Below are 22,579 nucleotides of genomic sequence, written 5' to 3'. Positions count from 1 at the left end.
TGGCTGCTTAAATCAGAGCTTTCCTGTAAGACCAGAAGTAATACATGTAAGTTATATATGTTTTATTTGAAAAACATTCCTAAACTGTAGGTTATATTTACCTTCCCTTCTGCTTTTGTGTGTCTGCATTTTTCAGAAGAGCAGTCCTAAACATACCCATTTTCAGCAGAGCAGTCCTAAGCATAACCGTCCCATGAAATTCAGTGAGATTTACTCCCAAGTCATAGCCTTAAAAGCCTGGTTTTTCTCTCTATACTGCATTTCTTTTCTATAAACTTTGAAACTGTGACATTTTTGCTTCCTATTTCCTTTTAGTTTCTTCCTTCTCCATCTGGTTTCTTGTTTCTTGTTATTGGCTGTGTTCACATTATGCTAGGGTAAGAATTAAAACTTAGCAATATAATATGAAGGACTAATTCATTTGCATAGGTGAGTTAAGAACTCCCAAACCACACTTAAAGCGAAAAATAAGACCCGGTTGCTTGTTTTTTGAGCTAGTTAATTTTACATACATATACAGGATTATTTCAATGTCACCCTTGTGCTATAGCTTCACAGGCCAAAGAAGAGTACCTGAAGCCAGAAGAGCTGTGTCCCAAGGTAGAAATTGATGTAATCCTGCATGTATGAATCACAGAAACATGAATTTTGTATAAACCCAGAATTATGATTCAATGTGCCTAAGAGAATTCACAAACTGATGCCAAACCCTGTTTTAAAGCTGATTTATAGCCTTGGTTTTGTTGGTCATTACTAACCACAAACTTGAGCTTCTGCTACAGTACATTTGTGTGTATTGTGATTTACAAAGATGGATTCCCATTTGAGTGTTGTATGTGGCTGCAATCACTGCCAGATTTTGACCATGACAATCTTTGCAAAGTTTACTGTTCAATACCTTGTAGTTTCATGAACAAAACAGGGAGGAAGAGACAAACAACTGTTTCAGCCCACAACCCAACCACGATGTCAGAGCCAGGAGGAACACAATTGAAAGGGGCTGGTGTTCATAAGATAAAAACAGTCTTTGTCTGACATCTGATGTCAAGAGCCATAATTATCTCAGAAGCTTGGAGATTCAGTGTATCCATCCTGACTAGTAAATGGATACAGTCTGATCCATTATGGATTTGTCTAACCTCCTCTTTTAAAGTCACTTAAGGTAATGGCCACCATATCTTCTGGCTGCAAATGCACTTGCATATGAGCGCATTGGTGCATATTGCACGGCAGTGTAATAGTTTCATATGCAGAACTATGTTACACAGCCATTTACCACCCGCATGCTTTAGACCTATCATATTGCCACTGAAGTCCTCTTTATCTCTTGGGAAGGGTGCATTAGAGAAGTGCCTTGCTAAAGCCACTAGGCAGCCAAATGTGAAACAATTACATAATTGGCTGAGGTAATAGTTTCACAACTGCTTGCCAGGACCTAACCAGACCCTCCACTGCTCTCCTTCAGGCATGGATGGCTGAAAGGTAGGTGGTGCTGGAAATGGTTCCAATTGCGGCAGTGGTAGAAAAGGCATATCAACTTCTGAATAGACATATACAGATATGTTTAACTTACGTATGCATATGCCAGTCACTACAGATTACGTGACAAGAGCTGTTTCTTGTGTGTCTTCTAAATCTCCAAATCAACTTGTTTCACATGAAAGTTACTTGAAGTCTTAGAAAAACGTATCAGCTTTCTTCTCCAGGAAAAAAAACCCAAAATTGGTTTGCTTCTCCCATTTTTCATACTTTCCATCAGTTTTTCTCCAATTTCAGAAGGGTATAGGGCTTCTTCAAGAACTGCCAAACACTGGACAATGTGTGAGTCCATAGAAGTGTTGCTGGACACCTGTGATGCATGTACTACTTGACCTCACCATGTCATGGAATAACTGAAACTCCATCAGAGAGAGTACTTGCTTTGGTGACTACTAGGCCAAGTTGGGTGTGAGCCCTATTCTTGAGATGTCTTCTTAACTCAAGGCCTTATTATAAGAGAATGATGTGACTGCTTCTGTGAGAAACGAAACAGGGAGACAGGTCTCTAAACAAGTTAACTATAATAGCTCTGTTCTGAGGCAATGGGGCTGATATTCCGGCCTCCTAATAAAGAGGTGCCAACTCCTGCCCCAAAGCATATCCACGCTGTCAACTAAAACACCACAGAAACAGAGCCCAGTTTAGATGGGTAAATGCAGTTTTATGAAGAGAAAGAAGGTGGGGAAGAGTATGACAGACAAACTTACAGCTGGGCGGTGGCGGATATGAAGGGTGTGTTACCCACCCAGCGCAGCAGCAAGAAGCTGCCATTTTTAGGTCAATTATAGTACTGTTGTGTCCTGACTGCTGATAGGAAGGGTAAGAAGAAACCATCAAATTAAAAACATGCTAAATGAGTAAAAACTACACATGGGGAGGGCAGAGGAGGAATAGTGTCCACCCACAGTATCGGGCGCTCAAGAGGGATGAAACTAAAGCTTAGCCCCATCTTCTTCCATCTGTATTTACAGGGTAAAACACCAGTCGATTTGTGGCTAAAACCATGAAAAGTATTTGTGGGAAGGGGGCCCAGGGCAAGTAGGCAACTGCGCTCTTGAGGTGCAACTCTTGCCAAACAAAACAGGGTTGTCCTACTACTCTTCCACACACCCCACGCTGTATAGGAGGGGTGCAGGAGGGACTGCAGCCAAGCCTACTTGCATACAGGGCCATTTTGATTCCCTTCCCCTTTGCCCAGTCAGAGAAGATCAGAGTGGGGGCATAGGCAGGCCGGATTTGTCAAGACCCCCTATTTCCTTGGGGGGACCTGGCTCATCATCCATCTTGCGTCCATGTTTTCGAAAGTACTTGTATCGCTGGACGTAGGCCTTGACAAGGTTGTTCACCTTAACGGGATTAATTTCTCCACTCTTGCTGTGGCAGATCTAAAGGAATGAAAGGGGGAAGAAACAACAAACTTAGGCTTTCATCCTTTCATTGTAGCCTTGCACATACACTACTCAAAACACTGCTTTCCTCCCAACCCTTCCTCCTTTCTACCTTGTGGACGGCTTTACGCAGAATGTCCTTGTACTCTTCCTTAGTGATCTCTTTCTTCTGATAATAAGGCTTGATAGCCAGCTTTACTTCCTCCACGGCTCGCTCCTGTGTATGTAGTTTCTTCAGATACTGAAATGGGAATAGAGGCAGAGCAGTTGGCAGTAGTTGGGCACAATGCAAGCATTCAAGCTAATCTAAAGGTGATGGCCAGTGCTTGGAGAACTTCATGAACTACAGCTCTCAGAATATCCCTATTGCTGACTGGATTGTTCTGTAAAAACCCACCCTAACTTATTAGATGGCAGCATGAGGTGAAACAACAGCATGAGACAGTGATCAAAATGGAAAGGGGATCTGGAAAGCAAGACAAATTTTGTTAGTTGAAAAGCAGCTGAGAAAACTGGATATGCTTAAGCCTGGAGAAAAAAAAATGACAGATTGGTGAAATGATAACCATCTTCTAATATCTGAAGGACCGCTATACAACAAATGGAGAAAACATGTTTTCTGCTGCTCCAGAAGTAACACATTCCAGGAGATCCCACCTAAAATGAGAATTTACTGATAAGCGCTGTCTGACAGCAGGACTGAAAATCTCAGTAGATGGAGTCTCCTTTAAACAGAAGGTACCTGGCCAACTGATAGTGTCCTTTTAACTATTGATTCATGCATTGGCAAGGAGTTGGACCAGATGACCCTTGGGACTTCTGCCAATTCTATAATTCTAAAATTCTCCAGCCTTCAACCAAACTGGTTATTTTAAATCTTTTGATTTGAATCATTGATTCACGAGCATTCTCTTATCTTGACTTAGTTCTTCAGAAGCCACTGAACCGCTTTCAAGTACAATGAGCAATTAGGCCTCCAAATCAGATAATTCACATTAGCCACAGCCAGCTTGATCAATGGAGAATACAAGGGGAGTTTAGCAATGTGACGGCGTTGAGATTTATAGTCCAAAAGGAATCTGGAGAAGTCTAGAATACTAACTTTTGGTTGAAAGCATCTGGTCCCATGATGTTATTATGGCTCTCTCAAAACTAGGAAGCTAGGACAGTTTTAATTCCAGATATTTGACTTTAAGTTAGTATTTGGGGGACAGGACAGCAATCCAACTGCCAGCTCCCTACCCCAATATTCTGGCCTTATGTCCTTAACAGAAATGTACAAAAAGTGTTAAATAAACCTCTCCAACCTAATGCCCTCCAGTGTGGGCTCTACAATTCCCACAGTCCCCAGAAGAGGCAGGAAATACACACACACACACACAGCGTCTCATTTTCCTAGGGGAATGCCCATCTTATACCTTTTATGTCTGGCAGAGTGTACTCTGCCTTAAAATCTGTACATTTCTGAGGCTTCCAAACAGTTTCGGAGAAAAAGATGTACACAAAACAATTTTTAAAATACAGACATGCTTTATCAGCGAAAGAAGTGCATATGTTAAAAAATGAACAAAAATACACACTAATTTCTGTATCAGAATGAATAAATTTTCACTGCTTGAAAATACAAAATGAGATCAAACTAGAACGGATGGAAAGCTGATAGACTGGGGTTTGTGGTTCAGTATGTAGAGGACACCAAGACCTGCTTGTCCACCTCCAAATCATGAAAATATTCTGAATTCCAAGGACATTTACCTTGTCACTGTCTCCTCGCCCTTCTGAGCTGGTGCTACCCAGATCGGTGGCTGATGAGGAAGCAAAGATACCAGACGAAGGAAGGCCTGCTGAGGTCTGGCTTAAATTCCCAGGCAACACTCCTGTAGGGGTGCCAGGGGTTGAACCACATCCTCCCAGAGGCAGGGAACCCTGGAGCAGGTAGGAGACGGGTGGTGCAGCCAAGTGTGAAGGAGGTGGATGGGTTGGTGGTGCTGGTGGCTGAGGAGGGCCCAAGGAGGCGGAGGAGGGCTTGGTATGTGTCAAAATCTGGAAAGACAGAGAAGGAAAAGTCGGTGAAAAGGGCTTTGGTGGTGGGGAGGTCAGCCATTGGAATGCCTATCTCAGAGGCAAACTATTGACTGAAATGTTCTGCCTAGAAGTTCTGATATAGCACCCAAAATGGAACTTTAGGGCGACTACAGCTATAATCTCCCAAACAAGATTATGATTTCTGAAGGATTCTGGAAACTAAAATATCCGAAACAGATTTTTCCAAGCACTGGGCAGGACAAGTAACATAAAAATCTCCTTTACCTGGGTACCACTGCAAGCTTGATAAGCAGGGTTGATACACTTTTTCAGAATGTGCAAGAACCACATTAGTAGTAGTTGAAAAAAGATATGGTACAGTGCATGATTTAGTTCTCTTGTGATTCCTTGGCCCATCTTATGATGCCCTTTAATGCTAGAATTCCTCCACTTAGCAATGGCTTGGTTGCAAGCAGAAGGAAAGAAGCAAAGCTGAGCTATTCTATCATTTCTGTTAAGAGATCGGTTGCTCCTGGTTCTTCCTGAAATGTCACCTGATAAGCAGTTACCCATTCCATTACTTCTACCCTGTCTGACCTCTATAAGGAATGGAACTTTAATCACTGGTATCTGAGCTTTGCTCCCTGACCCGCATCCTTTCTATCTTCTTCTCCGGGTGTCTTTTAGACTGGCAAGGACTATTATACCACTGAGCTATGCAAGCCAGACTTAAAGAGATTTTTAGACAAAAGAGGGAAGTAAAAATACTGTAAATTGAGGGTGAGCTGCAAACGACCGCCCCCAGCTGATTTTTCAGCCCCTGCTGGGTATGTCTGAATTTGCTTTATCAGCAAAATGACTTTTTTATTCTTAATAAACAAGATGCACAGGGGTTTGTCTTTTTTCTGAACAGAAAGATGCTCTCAGAAATGTCTTAGAAGTTCATTTTCACTCCCAGATGGAAAAATATCTGCAATTTTTGCTACTTTCAGAAATGCATGAAAAGATTGATTTTTTTACATGTATATAAGGCACACAGAGGCCACATGCTTCCTCTACATAAAAATGAGGAAATTTTGCTGCAGCACTGAATTCAAAATTGGGAATAGGGTACAACTGCTTGGATGTTATTTCGACATAATGGGCTCCCAGCATTCTGAACCTGTGCTTCAAATAAATACTTATTCATTTCCAAAAACCCAGCTTTTTCCTCTTTCAGCCAAGGCTGCAACTTAAGAGAACAACTGGAAAGGGAAAGAATTAATGGATCCTACAAAGAAGGGGAACTGCTAGCTGATATTATCAAACAGCTACAGCATTTAACAAAAAAAACATTCAATGTGGTTTGAATTAAAGGCCTTCGTGAAAATAACCAAACTGCATTGGAGGAAGCAGAAATGACTCCTAAGAATGCTTCAAAATGCCACATAAATGTGAAGAAAAAAATCTGCTTGTCAGCAAAATCAAGTAAACTCCCAACTGCAACTTGACAGAATTTAGCGCCCAATCCAACACATGCTTAATTGGAAAGCAAGTTCTTGTTTCCTACCATGGGATTTACTTCCAAGAACTTGTGTGCAGGACTGCAGCCAGAATTCAGTAATCAATTTGCTAATTTGTTAGAACAGCTTATTTGTACACATTAGGAATATATTATGTCAGTGTTAGAGAACATTTGACCTGCGAACAGACTGATAGAGGTTAACATCCTATGCATCATGCGCCTTTCTAGTTTTCTTTGGGCAGAGGGAGGAAATAAATATCACTGCTGTTATCCCTGCTCAATGATTAGAAATAGTTGCAAAGATTCCTAATGCTCCACCTGCCCCAGGCCCTCCCCAACCAGGAAGAAAATAATAGAAATCATGTCATATAGCCAGAAGAGTTCTTGTCTTGGTGTGCAGTTCAGCTGCTGGTGACAGGCAAAGGTGTGTAAAAGAAAAGCTAGATTCACATCTCAACATCCCCTCATCTTCTTTGGCCAGGCAGTTGAAAGCCAAAGCGGGATGATTTTTTTTATCATCAGGGACCTGTCCTACATCATTCAGCGATTTGCCCTCCCATAAAGGACAAGGCTTTCAAAAATTAAGTAATTTCCTATAAGCAATTTGAGACTTAAAGCCTCCAAACCTCCCCAATACAACTAAAAAAAAGCTGTATTAGACTTAGTAGTAAATATTTCATGTACAATTCAAATATTCTGCAAATTTAAAAGCAGAACCATGACAACCCTATCTTTTGCCCATATTCCAAATTTGGAATGCAGAAAATGATGGCTGTATCTAAAACTTAAACATCAACATTAACTTCCTTTTACTAAGGGAAGCAGATACAGTGAATGCTCAATCTAGCACCCAAACTCTACGTTCACTTTCACAACATCAAACCTGATTGGTTGCTTGAATAAGTTCTTGGGCTTTTGCCCGACTTGCAAGGTTGGCCTCCTCCATCTTGAAGAGCAGAGCAGTCACTAAGAAAGAAATAAAAATGTTTTTCCAAGCTGCTAAGGTCCTTTTCCATTCCAGACTCAATCCTTCAATGTGATATGTGATGCTGGTATGCTCTAGCCCTGAATTTTGTGCACAAAGCGGGGAATGAACTATAGAGCCTCCAAGATTCTGTGATTCTATCCTGACTATTCCAGGCAGAGAAAATTGAGAAAAAGGGATTGATTAAGAACTGTCTTCCCAGCTAACAGTTTGGTTCTAGTTGCCATTCCCACCAACCTGCCTTTTAGATAAATATTTTAGCACACTACAAAAACCTGTGAATCACTCACATCACATACAGGTATGGTTTAACCCTAACCATCCTGTTTTGCAGTGGTATAAAGAAAAATAATCCCCGTTTCTCAGGCCAAGCCTCCCTCTCTCCTAAGTTGGCTATTTTGCAAATCCAACTCATGAAGTCTCATGGTCTTCCAGAAGCTATGTCTTTCTAGACCAGTGGTTCTCAACCTGTGGTTCCCAGATGTTTTGGCCCTCAACTCCTAGACATTCTAACAGCTGGTCAACTGGCTGGGATTTTTGGGAGTTATAGGCCAAAACACCTGGGGACCCACAGGTTGAGAACCACTGTTCTAGACCAAGCTTCTAAATTAGATGTGGCTTCTAGACCAGTTTGGCTTCTTGCCATCCCTCCATTATCCACTATCAGTTAACTCTTGATTCCAACCATACCCTAGGACACCTTTTGGATCATCTATAAGATGTTCATTCCCTTTTCTGTTTTGCCTGTTTATCTCTGACAGAGCTGCATGGCCACACAAGAAGATACCCTAAATACCCTAAACTATCTGGATGCCTTCAGGTCTCTGATATATAACTGCATTAAAATTCAATTGCCAGTCTAGTTTGCTTCTGGATTTCAAAGGAGAGGGGTGGCCTTTTGGCCTTTGCTTCAAGCAGGGAAACATACTGTACCAGCTATTATTGTTTGGCACTCATCATTCTACAAACATATGTACCCACTCAATTTCCTTGTATTGCCAGAAACAAAATGAAAAAAAAACCCACAAGATCCTGGAGAAATGCACAAAATAACTGAAAACCACTATTTTGTGGCTTTTTGGCTCTCTGTGGCACCATAGTTTGAGACATTCTGCCCAAAGGAATCTTAATTCCACATATATTTAGGCAAAATGTTAACCATTGACAGGCATGGAGGCTTCACGCAATTTCTCTTGTACTAAGGTTAAGGTTGTGTGCAAAGATTCTGGAACTTCTGTGGCTGAGAAGAGATAATTACTTGCTACATTCCTCCTCCAGTCTATCTTTTAAACCAGCGTTTAAAATCATGTGTTCAGATACCTGCAACTCCCAGCAGCCTTGACCAGCACAGCCAAAGGTGAGACATGTTGGGAGTTGCAATCTAATAACATTTAGAAAGCATTCCTACTCCTGCTTTAAATTCTGACTCTTCATTGGATGTCTGGTGATGATTCGTTTCCTCAGCCCCAAGGCACAGGAAGACTAAAAAAGTGGAAAATCCCCGGATGAAAACTCAGAAGAGCCTGTTCAAATCTCCATTTCACTATGACGTTCAATGAGTGAACATGAGTCAGCCACCATCTTCCAGTTTAACCAACACGAAGGAAAGCTAACTTTTTGGACTGTAACGCTCAGATCCCTTAAGTTTGGAGATTCTAGAAAACTGCAACCTATGAGCTTAACCAACCTCTAAGGTTTTTTTCCCCTGATAACTGAAATGGAGTAGACAGTCATGCTACTTTACGCTCCCTGGAAGGAAGAATAGGTTATGATTACAATATAGAACCTGTTTGCTTTTCTAAAATGAAAGCTGGGGTTTTTCTCAGGAGAACCAATCTGGAATTTTGTGCTTAGAGTCACATTTGAGTGGTTTAACCCATTAAAAACAGAAAGAGTTCAGCTTTGGGAACAGCATCTGGATCATAGCATAATAAAAACATACTGTAATTTGAAGCTGAGTGACAGCACACACAAGTCTTTCTTGATTACACCTGATTTGGGCTGAGGTCTGAAGACCACAGCCAAGAGTAGTGGGTGTTTTTTTGGACTACAACCTTAAGGATCCCTTCAGCCAACATAACTACTGGTTCATGATACCTACATGCCAGTACACCACTGGTGCAGTCCACTCCACCCTGCAGATTCCAGGACATGGGAGCAGGTGGAGGCTGGGGTGTGCTGCGAGGAGGATGGGGCGGCTGCTGAAGTGGCTGTTCCTCTTTGGTCTCAGACAAGCTATCTGCTTCAGGTTCCTCTGCTGGCTCCCTGGGCTGCTCAACTGGAGGGGCTTCAGGAAGGAAGGAGACGTCAGGTGTCTTACAGCTGCTGTCCACTGTCTGGGAATCAGGAGTGAGCTCCTGCTCAGGGACCAATGGCTGAGGGCTTGGGGGCTTGGCCGTGCCCTCTGATTTCTCTGAACCAGACCAGGAGGGCTCCTCCTTGACTCTCAAAGGACTGCTTGCACCCTGGCTGCAGCTGTCAGCTTTAGATTTCTTCAGACCAGTCTTCACCTTGAGCTTCTTCTTCTTCTTGGGCTCAGAGGCTCCCTTTGGTTTGACACCCTTCAGCTTCTTTACACCCATTTTAGTCTTCAGTCCTTTGGCTTTCTTAGGTTTGAAGCCTGGTTCCTTGACATCAGCCATCTCACTCTGGCCTGCTGCTGAAGCCCCAACCATCAACACCTTCTCTTCTGATTTGAGGAAAGGCGATCGGCTCTCCTTATCGCGGCTAAACTTCACCCCAATTGAACCCACCTCCTTCACTGAGGTGGTGCTGCTTACCCCTTCACGGATCAGCACGGCTACCTTGGATTGGAGCTTCACCTTCCGGCCTGAGCCTAGCTTGCCACTCTCTTTGTGACTCCCGGCCTTAATCTTTTTCCCAGCCTTGTCCCGCTCAGGTCGGGCCTTTTTTTCAGCCTTGGGCAATTCTTGTTGTTCAGAAGTGGGTGGTGCCTCCTTTAGCTTTTTTTTGTACTTGTCCCGGGCACCAGGGCGGTCCTCGAGATAGGCCCTTTTGCGCTCTTTCTCCTTGGGCATCTTCGGCTTGATGTCCTCCTCAGGCCGTTTGTCCTTGCGGGATGAGGGCGCATCCTCTTTGGCTGTTAGCCTCACTCCACTGGACTTGGACTCCTCAGCAGGCTCACGATCTGAGAAGCAAGCATCGAAGCTCATCCCTTCAGAATCATAAAGCACCTCCCGCTTAGCTCTCTCTGGTGTCTCCAGCAGTCCCTCCATTTTCTCTTGCTGGTTGACTGTGATGGTCCTCTTGATGGTGAAGAGGTCATTGTCATTGAGGTCCTGGATCGAGGGAGGCACCACAGTTCGTGCATCTCTCCGACGCTCCATCAGGGCCTTCTCAGACTTGGGTTCCTCCAGTAGGTGGACCTCCCGCTCCTTGTCCTTGGATAACCGATGGGAGGAATGTTTCTCACGTGAGCGAGATCGCGAGCGTTTCTTCTTCTTCCTGCCACCATCTCCACGATGTTTGTCCTTGTGCCGACTGCGATGGGCCCGACTGCTACTGGGAGACCGTGAATGCCGGCCACGGCGCTTCTCCTTGGACTTAGAACTCCTGCTCTTGTGCCGCTCTGCAGAAGTGTGTGAGGACCCAACTGCTGACAAGCTGGTGCTGATGGATGGTGACCAGGAACGGGAGGTTCGATGATGTGAGCGGGACCTTGAAGCCCTGTGATGTGAATGCCGACGCTCCTTGGATTTTGAGCGTGACTTGGATTTTTTCTTGGGGTTCCACGAAGATGTATAAGACTCCTTGGTTTTTGAGGCCTTACGTTCATGGGATCTTTTGCGCTCCCGTTTGGATTTCTTACATGATCCAGAACTAGAACCCGAGTGAGATTTGGAGGCAGGGCGTTTTGGGGCGGGTGGTGGTGGAGGCGGAGGCAGGGGTGATGGAGCTCGGTGGTAGCGCTCTCGACGTTGAGTCAGAATCTTCCGCCTCAGGTCCACCCCCTTCCAACGTGGGTCGGGTTGGCTTTCACTAAAGTCAATCTGTAAAGCTCCTTCATCATCTGAGTCTGCATGAAGTGACAAGAAATCATCTCCTTCCACCACCCGCAAGGTACGTTGCTCAGCAGGACGGCATCTGCTCCGGAAAAGTCGAATGGGACTGTACCGCTCATCTTCAGGCTGAACAATCTCACCTTCTTCAATTTCCGAATCGCCACCACCACTCCCATCCCAATCCATTGAAGACCGGCGTCCAACCCGGTGATGCCCTCCTCCTTTGGATGCTTTCTCCCCACTCCTCAGCTTGGCATTTCCAACTGTCACCACTTCTAGGGACACCTTTCCTTCCAGCTGGGCCTTGGCTTCAGCATCCAAGCGACCTTTGGGGGCCAAGTCTACCACAAATACCCGGCGGCGTGGCTCAGGAGCTTGGGATTCAGCCTGTTCTGAGGGAAGCTCCTCGGGCAGTGTGGAATCAGCGCCTGGAAGGTCTTTGCCCTCAAGGGGCTCGGGAGGGCATGCTGTCTTGTTTTCATATTCCCTATCAGGCTCTGCTTCTGGCTCCGAATCTTCTTGTCCTTTGTCTGAGCTTGGGAAATCTTGGCTCAAGCTATTTTCATCATAGATGCCAGCCAATGTTTCTGAGATGCGACTAATGCTATGGGACATGTCTGGAGGATGCTGATCCTGGTCATCTTCCTCATCATCGTCATCATCGTCATCCTCCTCAGGAGAAGGAGTACTAACAGAGGAACTAGGGTTGGAGCCTGTGGGATCAAAGGGATCGTATTTCTGGTCATGCCGGCCACCCTCTGCCTCTTTGTGGGGGGAGTCACCAAAGCCAAAGTCACCATTAAGGTTATCCTCATCAGTGGGATGAAAGGGATCATAAATATCTAAGTCCGGGGAATGCATTGGGGGACACGGGTTCAAAGAGCCGGCACTGCCGCCTTCTCCAGGCAGATCTTGGTGGTGGGACATGGAGGAGGTTGATGATGAACAGGATGATGAAGAAGAGGTGCTGGAATCAGCCTTATCTAAGGAGTTGGAGGGCGGTGGCTGAGATCGCTGCTGGGATTCAGATTCCCGACTGGTGGCGCTCTGGGGGCGTTGCTGGCCCCCACTGGATATCCCCATCCCAGTGCCCAGAGTCATGCCCAAGCAAGGTGAAGGAGAAGTCCTGTCAGCTTCAGGGTCCTGCAAAGCCTTGCTTCTACTTAGAAGAGAAGTCCAAGAAGCTTTGTCCGTAATAGGCATAGTTTTGTGTGGGTCCAAAGGGTAGGGTTGCTCTGAGAGTAAAGGCTGGCCAATAGGGCAGGTGCTGCTTCCTCTCCAGCAGGGTGCAGATGATCTAAGGCAGGCTGTAGAGAGGAAAATAAACAGTCAGGACTATAACAAAATATGTGCCTCTACCACGTTATTGACCTAGTGCCCTGTAGTTCTTGGCATCCCATAAAGGCTAACTGAGGATAATGGGGGCTGAAGAAAGCCAACACTCTGGATAGTTCTAACTCCTAGAGATGAAATGTCTTTCATTTCTTTTTTCAGATTCCACACTTCCTAACTTTAAATCAGCTAGACCCAGCTCCAAACTTATGTGCAGTTCCTTCCAACCAATCAGCTATGAACTTGGCATCTCAATCAATCCAATGGGGCTAGGGTGCAAGGACTTCATTAAATAGATACTTTATGAAGAGAGATAGTATGTACAATTGCCATGTCAGTCTTAGGCCCTTTCCACACTGCCCCTATATCCCGGGATCTGATCCCAGATTATCTGACAGTGGAGACTCATATAGTCCAGTTTAAAACAGATAATCTTGGATCAGATCATTGGATATAGGGCAGTGTAGAAGGGGCCTTAGAAAAATTAATATCTTATGATTTCACCACTAAGTCTCGCAGCCCATTTCCTCCCCCATAATAAAGATCTTTGGTGGCTTTGGCTGAGCAAGGCAAGAAGCCTCTTAAGCAGTGGGCCTGTATATATCCCTTGGTTAGAACTGCTCTCTATGGATCACCTCAAAGTCTATTGATCTAAGAAACTAATATGTCCATATCCATTTCATCACTTGTGCTATCCTTTCGTGTGCAATAACATGCACATACCTACCTGCTTTCTGCATTCTCCAGGACAGGTTTCTTCTAAAGATGCCTGACAGGGTGCTAACATCTTCCAGTCGCACCTCAGCGACCAGTTCCACCTCTTCCATCTCTTCATCTTCACTGTTGTGACAGGAACATACACAAATGGAATTAAACAGCAATCACTAATCTTCTAAAGTTCCCAACTTCTACTCATTACACTGGCCAACACACATTGTGGTGCCTCAAATGTTAGACCTGTATATTTGACCTACTGATTCCAAAAATGGCATGAGTTTTTCCCTATCAGCTCGTTTTTAAGATGCAGGACACGTGCCATATACCGCTCTTCACTCTGCTCATCCATAAAGAATCAGGATAATTTAATTTAATGTTTAAACTAATATATTTTAAGCATGAAGGCAACATATTAAAATTAAAAGAAAAGTGTACAACATGAAAATCTACTTACTTTGTACCAAAAGCATAGCTTTATGATACTAACTTTTCAGTCATTCAACATACCATATCTTAAGAAACTAGAGTTGATGTGGTCTATCAAATGCAATTTTCTGAATCAGTGCCCCAAATAACCCCAGGAACAGGCCTAAAAACCAATTTTTGGACATGACACCTAACCACAGCTCTCCAGATGTTTTTGAACGGCAATTGCCTTTTCACTGGCTATGATGGCTAGGGCTGATAGGAACTGCAGGCTAAAAAATAACTGAAAGGGCACACTTGTTTCCCTTCAAATTACTGCTCTGTAACAATAGGTAAAGGTTTCCCCTGACATTAAGTCCAATCGTGTCCAACTCTGGGGGTTGGTGCTTATCTCCATTTCTAAGCCAAAAAGCCGGTGTTGTCCGTAGACACCTCATAGGTCATGTGGCCAGCATGACAGCATGGAGCATGTCTGTAACAATATCACTTACTAAACCGTTTGGGTCCCCATGGAGCTCTCAACCCCTTGGGGCAAATGGTATGTCCATTCCAGGTAATCCAGGACTCCAGCCAAGGCAGGCATCACACTAGAAGAAGGAGATTCAAGAGCCTGGAGGGAAAATGGAAGGTGGCATTAACACTTATGAGCCAAGATCTACAATTCTCCTCGTAAGGAGTAGAGGAGAACACAACCACTTGACAAATTTATATCAAGTATCCCACCCTTGCCAGGATCTATGACTGAATGTGTAAATCCACACATTCTCTTAGAAACAACCCATGCTTGCAATGGGAGACTGCAACATACCTCACCCATCAGGTCATTCCTATCACAGGCCAAGGCAGGATCCCCAGTTCCCAGCCAACTTCCTCCAAACCCTTCAGATCTGGAGCTCCTGCACCATTTTCTTCGACGCTTGCATTCAGCATCTGGAGACAGGAGACATTGTAACACAGACATGAAGTGTCACAAATACTAGGATGCAACTAAGGCCAGTGTCTTTAGTTGTTTTTGAAGGACTGTAATCTCTAGTCATTCAGAAACATTTCAACTTGTATGGTAAGCCACTGTGGATCCCAGATTGAGAGAAAGGATATATATTAACAAATAAGCAGTCATGTTATGTTTCTGGCAGAAAGCCTTGCTCAAGGTCCAATCCATCCCACCAGTTCCTTTAATCTCAGTTCTAACTCTGGACTCTGAAGTACCTTTCTGACTTGCTGGATCTTGCAGTTCAGCTGCCAAGCCAGTGTCCACAGCTTGCTGTAAAGCTTTCTGCAAAGAGAGGGAGAATGGAAGATGCAGTTGAGAAATGCCAAGAACTGCAACTGATGAAAAGAAACTAACATAACTATCCTGACAACTAGAGGAGGACAATCAATGTAACTGGAGATAAAGTCTGCAGATATACTGTAATAGTTAAAACACACATCAAGAGTATGAAATGATCATAATAAGAATCCATCACATAAGAAAGAAAGCAATTTAATGAAGACTTATATTTTGGAAGAGTGTATGTGTATGTGAGCGACTACGCTTTGCTCTGAGGCTGAAAGACTGTGATTGCCAAGAGAAGGACAGATGAAAGAACAAAAGAGAGAAAGGAATGAGGGAAGGGAAGAAAGAGAAAGGGGGAAGAAAAAGAAGCGAAGATGAAGAAAGAGAAAGGAAAAAAGAAAGCTGGAAAGGTATATGAGGGAAAACAAAGGAAGGAAAGAAAGAAAAGAGGAAGAGAGAAAGTGTATGAAAGAGAGGAAGAAAGGAAATAACTACAAAGAAAATGCAAAACCAGGCAACACCAGGTATACTGTATACACTAGTCCGTCAATGTAATGGCTTTTCAAGTTTTAGGGACTGAAACTAAAATATTTTATTTGAGAGCAAAAATCAGGTGAAAGTAACATATGCATCTTTGACAGATATGGCTGCTTTCAGTTGTCACTGTGATACAGGCTTCTTTTCAGTTGAATCTCAAATGTAGTCAGCATAGAACACTACTGCTTAATGTTATTTCATCAGCAGGTGACCAGGGTAATCTTATTTCACTGTTCTTCAGGAGAGTTTAGACTCAACAAATTGAAAGTGTTAAGATGTTATGCATTCACAGAGGGCTACTATTTTTCCACTTTCAACTTTTGCGGACAAGCACTTAAATTTATGCTGTGGATTTTCACTGCTGTGGTCGTGATTTTACAGAGCTCAGATTATTTCCAGTGCAAAAATACTGTCTACTTCCAGCCCCACATGGGGTGACAAATATTTAGCTCTTACAGCTGCAGAAAATAGATTAGATGGACAGTTCCAAGATTTCTGACAACAGACTGAGTGGGTTCTTAAAGGTCAGGGTATGCTCTTCATTTATTTCAAACCTTGGTGGAAAATTTAACTACATATTCTAGAATTCCCCAGTTAGCATGACTAAGGCTAGCTGACAATTCTTGGAGATATAGTTGAAAATAGAAATTTCTCCAAAATCTGATTCATTCTGCTATTCCCAGAGTGCTTGTTGTCCTGCTACTACAGATGTGGCACACTCCTGGAAAAAGGAAAATAAAGATTTCAGGTTCTTTGTACTGACACTTATCACAAAGCTTAGATTGACAGGGCACAATGCAGCCATTTTTAGAGCAGAATTCTTGAGTTGGCAGTGGCTAAGTGTCAGGTAAAAAACTCTTAGACAGGACATTAATAAGCAACAGTTATATCCTTTGCTCCAGCCCACAATCCCTTGAAAAACAGAATGCACATTACCAAAATTATTACTTGGCCAGCACAGAGGGCACTTGATTGGTCCCAATCTGAATCAAGAACTGGTTCACTGGGTGGCTTCTCACCACTTCGTGCAGGATCCTCTCTTACTGGTGATCGGGGATTCTCTTCTTCTTCTTCCATGCTTGCAAGAGCTGAAATCCTGGATGTCAGTGAGAAGAGAGCATCAATGGCATTCCAAGGTTCTGACCAACCTGTGTACATTAGATCTAATATCTTAGTCTACAGCATGGGAGGATAGAAAGGGACATAATTTTGTGCGACAGCAATTCCCATCAGCAGAAAGGTAAGTAAAACAAATACGGAGCTAGACAGGATTAGTGTGGCAGTTCGACAACATCTCCTAGCTATTCCTGCACTCAAGAGACTATGCTTCCCTTGCACAGAACTCAAGCACCCCTCATCACACACTTTCCAGAGACCTCAAATGACCCAGCATGTTCATTCACATAACAAACCCTACCCACTTCCCAGGAAATTATGCATGCACCATGTACTCTAACACAGGATTAGGTCTACATCATCCATATTTTGGTAACTAGGGAAGGGTTGGGATGAGAAAGTATCAACTGCCTGGCCTGACAAACTATTTTAGTCTTCTAATGATGCATGTCCAATTGTCAGTCAAATGTAAGTACCAGTAGATAAAGCTTGCTCTGGCAGAATAAAAGCTATTTGAAGTACAAATCTTTAAAGCAGAAAGGCAGAAACTAATTCAGGCCCAGCTGAAGGGGGGAATCGTCCAATGCCATGCCCAGACCATCTCTAGGCTGCTGTATCTGGGATAAGGGTAGTGACTCAGGTCATTCCAGGATTTAGGATTGTTCTTGTGTACCTTCATTTCATTTGTGACTTATGCCAATCCTAACTTAGACTTATTTAGAGGGGGGTTGCCTTTGTCTTCCTCTGAGGCTGAGAGAGTGTGAACTGCCCAGTGTTTTCCAGTGGGTTTTCATGCCAAGCAGGGAGTCAAATCCTGTTCCTGAAAGTCACAGTCTAATGCTCAAACTACTACATCATCCTGGCTCTCATGGTTTTATATACATGGCTTATTCCTCTACCTTGCACCCCAGGACATACCTAGAAAACCCCTCAGAGAGAGTAATATCATCGAAGAGATTCATGGAGAAAGAATATAGGGATTATATTCAGTAATAACCTACTGAAATCTCCTCAGTTAATTAGTGAGATTCTGTTTCTGAAGAAGAAATTGCCTGAATGCATTAGAACACTGAACTAGAAGTCGGCAGTTGTATGTCCAGCTGATTAGTCCCCCATATTCACATACCTTGCTCCTATTACTTTCCTCCTCAACAGTAACTGCAACTGAATCCACTAAACCACAACTTTACTTTCCCATCATTACAAACGATCCATATGTCAGATCCTTTTCTTCTTCTGCATCATTTTTCATATAAGACCTGGTATGAAGCATCTCTATCTCTTTCCCTTTCTTCGGTGAATAAGCATCCTCCCCAATTTCATTTGTAAACCTCAGTCTGTTCCAAAGCTTAAATGACATTTGATGCTGGAGCTGTCCAAGACACAGAATCATGGGTAAAATGGCAGGACTCCAAACTGGAAAGCAATAGAAGGGCGAATTCCTGGCAAAATGGTATCATGGATCTATGGGATATGAAAGTATTTGAAGCCTTTATTTTCTAATGCACAAAGAAGGAAAAGGCAAATCAACCCATTTCCTCTTTATTGAAATAATTGATTACTTAATATGTACAGTTCCATATGAGATTTCACATACCAAATGAAGTCACTTCCCATATCCTATACCGTTCTTCAAGTTGGTGCTCTCACATGCAACTCCTATAAGTCCCAGCCAGTATGATAAATGTTTGGACATTAAAGGAGCTGTGATTCAAAACAGTCAATAGGCATCAGGTTGAAGAAAACTTATCTGTCCTTATCATTCTCACTTACCTGAACTAGAGAAGAAATCGAACAGATTCTGTACTGTATCCTCACAACCATCTTATACCATAACATCGCAAAAGGTGCTCAACCAATCTATCTTCCTTGTTATAGTGTACCTTGAAGTCATTTCTGATTTATGGTGACCCTATTATGGGGTTTGCTTGCATGTTTTGTTCAGAGAGGGGGTTTCCTTTGCCTGAGAGAGTGTAATTTGAGTGTAAATTCACCTAGCGAGTTTCTGTGGCCAAGCAGGGATCTGAACCCTGATCTCAAATCATAGTCCAATGCTCAATCCACTACACAAGGTATGGGCAAACTTTGGCCCTCCAGGTGTTTTGGACTTCAACTCCAGTTTGCCCATACCTGCACTACACCATACTGGCTCTCACAATCTCTCATTAGAAGCCCCTAAAGAAAGGTTGTGATCATCCATTTCACCTTACACAGTATCCTTTCACACGCCATCATTTCAGGATCCAACTGCAGCACTAGCAAATCTGCCATTCCACTAACCTCTTATTTTGAATGTTTTTGTTCCACTCTGAACCTGTTATTCCATCATCACACTGATAACACTTAAAACAATACTTGCCATGTCACTTCACCACTTTCAACTTGACCACTTTAGATTTCGAGTTGCCTTTATGCTTTACCTTCTCTCCCCACTCCTTATCCAGTCAACACAGTTCTCCTTGATCAGAATTACCTCTCAGACCTACAACTTCCCCAACGTATATTTTCTCCTTCATTATTGACTACTTTAGCTCAGTAACAAGGTATGAATTTTGTCGCCCTTCTACTTCACAAGATCAGGAAGTGGGAAAGATATGAGAATCAACAGAGTAGACCAGGAATGAAGGGAAAGATAGCCCTCCAGGTGTTATAGTTGCAACTCTGACCAATCTTCGCCAAAACTGCTAAAGGGATTCCAGTTCAACAACATCTAGAGACTTACAAGTTGTCCATCCATTGATGAGATAATACTGATATTGCTGGACAAATATTCTGACCTGGAAAAAAGAGGTTTCTTATGCAGAATATGCTGCTGCCTCTAAGGGTCTCCTTCTCTGGAGGTTTTTAAGCAGTGGCTGGACGGCCATCTGCCGGGAGTACTTTGTGTATTTCTACATGACAGAATGGGGTTGGACTGGATGGCCTTTGGGGTCTCTTTCAACCCAATGATTCTATGTCGATCCAATTCTGTCTCCTCCAGAAAAATTGCACCCCCAATTCCTATTAACCTCCTGCTGCCACAATCAACTCTTGCCTGAACTTCTTGATAATTTGTTCAAATACCTCCAAAACATCACCTCCAAAACAAAACAGATACCCTGCTTTTCCATTATAGATTTCCATGTACTCAAACTCTTCAAAGTTGACAGCTCCAGAAGCTCCTAAAATGCCCACTTTCCTTTTCTAAGGGTGCATCTGCACTGCAGAACGACTGCAGTTTGACACCACTTTCACCGCCACGGCTCAATGTTATGGAATTATGGGCTGTGTAGTTTGCCAAGGCACCAGCACTCTTTGGCAGAGGAGGTGGAAGACCTTGTAAAACTACAACTCCAAAGACTCCAAAGTCTTGAGCCCTGGCAGTTCAAATGACACTAAACTGCATTAATTCCCTCAAATAAGAAAGGCCTCATAAAATGTGGACCTGGGAATTCAATCCGATGGGAGTCCATTGGGAATTTATAACCTAAGTAAATTTCCAAAGGGTTACATTCATATATATCCCATCCCATTTTACTTCATACGCATCACAATCCCTGAAATTGACCCAACCGAGGACCACATAAACCCCTTCTACACTGCCGTATAATCTGCCAATTCAGATTATCTGCTTTGAGAACTGGATTATATGTCAGTGTAGACTCATATAATCCAGTTCAAAGCAGATAGCGTGGATTATCTGCTTTGATAATCTGAATTATATGGCAGAGTAGAAGGGGACAACGACACAAATTTGACACAGAGCTCCATCTACACTGAACAATTAAGACAGTTCAGAGCTAGCTTCAAACTGCTAATTCCCACAGAAGGACAATAAGAAAGAAAGCCCTTAATGCGTATCAGTGGTCTGTGGTTTATGGGCCTCAAGCCCATTCTACACTGCCATATAAAATTCAGATTATCTCCTTTGAGAACTGGATTGTATGGTAGTGTAGGCTCATACAATCCAGTTCAAAGCAGACAATGTGGATTATCTGTTTTGATATGGCACGGTGGAATCATATAAGACAGTTCAAAGCAGACTATGGGGATTATCTGCTTTGATAATCTGGATTGTATGGCAGTGCAGACTCATATAATCCGGTTCAAAGCAGACCATGGGGATAATCTGCTTTGATAATCTGGATTATATGGCAGTGTAGGCTCATATAATCCGATTCAAAGCAGACCATGGGGATTATCTGCTTTGTTATAGCAGTGTAGACTCATATAATCGGGTTCAACGCAGGCCATGGGGATTATCTGCTTTGATGATCTGGATTATATAGCAGTGTAGACTCATATAATCCGGTTCAAAGCAGACCATGGGGATTATCTGCTTTGATATGGCAATGTAGACTCATATAATCCGGTTCAAAGTAGATCATTTGGATTAGTATCTGCTTTGATAATGTAGATAGTATACATGGGGAGAAGGGGCCTCAGTGTGGTTCCTGTGCAATCTCCTGCACGGCGAAACCACTTTCTTCCATGCCGCTTTGAAACCGCATTAAATGCTCAGTGCAGACGGGGCCACGATCCCAAGCGGACCCACCTCCACAATCCTTCCCTTGCCCTTCGCGCCTGCACTACGCACATCCCCTCCGCCTCCCCCTCAAAGAAAATAATACAGACTTCCAGCATCGCCCATAGAAGCTGCACCACGGCCTCCCTTCCCTCCCAAAGAGAGCTGCCATTATTACCCGGTTCCTCCGGGGTGGTAGGCCCTTCCGCCCGCCCACTTTCAGAAGAAGGAGAAGGAAAGCGGGAGCAGGAGGAGGCATAGGAGGCGCGGCCACTGCCGCCGAGTCTGCCCGGGCCCGGCCTCTGCGGCGGCCATTTTACTCCTCTCGGCCCGACTGCGGGAAGGGCGGGGCGAGAGAACTTCGGTGGCACTCTGGGAAATGTAGTCCCTCACTGGTGGCAGTTAGCGGCGAGCAGTTAGAGTGAGGACTACGATACCCGAAAAGCCGTTCGCTGGTGTGTCGGAGACGGAGGGGGCCAGGAACGAGGAGGAGGCCGCTTCCGCAGCGCCGCCCGAAGCCCAAGAGGAAAGCTTAGGTCTAGCTTTGGTTGTTTCACGACATATCAGGTTCCCGAGCCTCCATCCAAAGAAATGGCTTGAATTGACTTTTTCAGCCTTGCCATATCATCCAGCTTCATCATACAGATTAAGGCCCCTTCCTTCTACACTGCCATATCATCCAGATTATCAGAGCAGATAATCCACATGATCTGCTTTGAATTGGATTATCTGCATCTACACTGTCATATGGGGAATTTTAGATTGATTTAAACTTTTAATCTATCTCTATCTATACACATAATAAAAGTGAAAATGTGCATGTGTGTATGTGTCTGGTTACACAGACAGCCTTCGGCCTCCACAAACAGCTTTAACGCACAGTGCTGGGGAGCCACCAAAGCCCTCCCTCCAAGGACATTGCAGGTTACAGCGAGCCACATCCAGGGTTCCTTCCTTTCTCCATTGGTGTAGAATTTGCATGACTCCACCCACTGCTTCTCCCTTAACCCTTTCCTATTCTTTTCTATGGCACACAGCAAGGGAACATACTAGAGAGAGGTTTGGGGAGAATTCACCATGATTTATAGGAGTTGTAGGGACTGGTATGTATAATTCACCTGCAGTCTAAGAGCACTCTGAACCCACCAACGATGGAGCTGGAACTAACTTGGCATACTGCTGGGGTTTGGGAGTGATTGACCTTG

General features: G+C 43.8%; 1 protein-coding gene across 1 annotated transcript; it reads right to left on the bottom strand.

The window, feature by feature from the left end:
• Positions 1-2,179: 2,179 nt before the first annotated feature.
• On the bottom strand, positions 2,180-21,728 carry scaf1 (SR-related CTD associated factor 1). The gene is made up of 11 exons (XM_008113622.3): positions 21,553-21,728; positions 16,691-16,850; positions 15,148-15,214; positions 14,747-14,868; positions 14,430-14,548; positions 13,523-13,635; positions 9,543-12,770; positions 7,340-7,422; positions 4,683-4,970; positions 3,040-3,168; positions 2,180-2,924 (listed from the first exon to the last, which is right to left on the bottom strand). The coding sequence occupies exons 2-11, from the start codon at positions 16,829-16,831 to the stop codon at positions 2,748-2,750; spliced, it is 4,467 nt and encodes a 1,488-aa protein (XP_008111829.1). The 5' UTR covers positions 16,832-16,850; positions 21,553-21,728; the 3' UTR covers positions 2,180-2,747.
• Between the last annotated feature and the right edge of the window lie 851 nt (positions 21,729-22,579).

This window comes from Anolis carolinensis, chromosome 6, assembly GCF_035594765.1.
Source record: "Anolis carolinensis isolate JA03-04 chromosome 6, rAnoCar3.1.pri, whole genome shotgun sequence".
NCBI classification, from domain to species: domain Eukaryota; kingdom Metazoa; phylum Chordata; class Lepidosauria; order Squamata; family Dactyloidae; genus Anolis; species Anolis carolinensis.
Note: the sequence above shows the minus strand (reverse complement) of the source record. Positions and strands in the feature narration are given on the sequence as shown.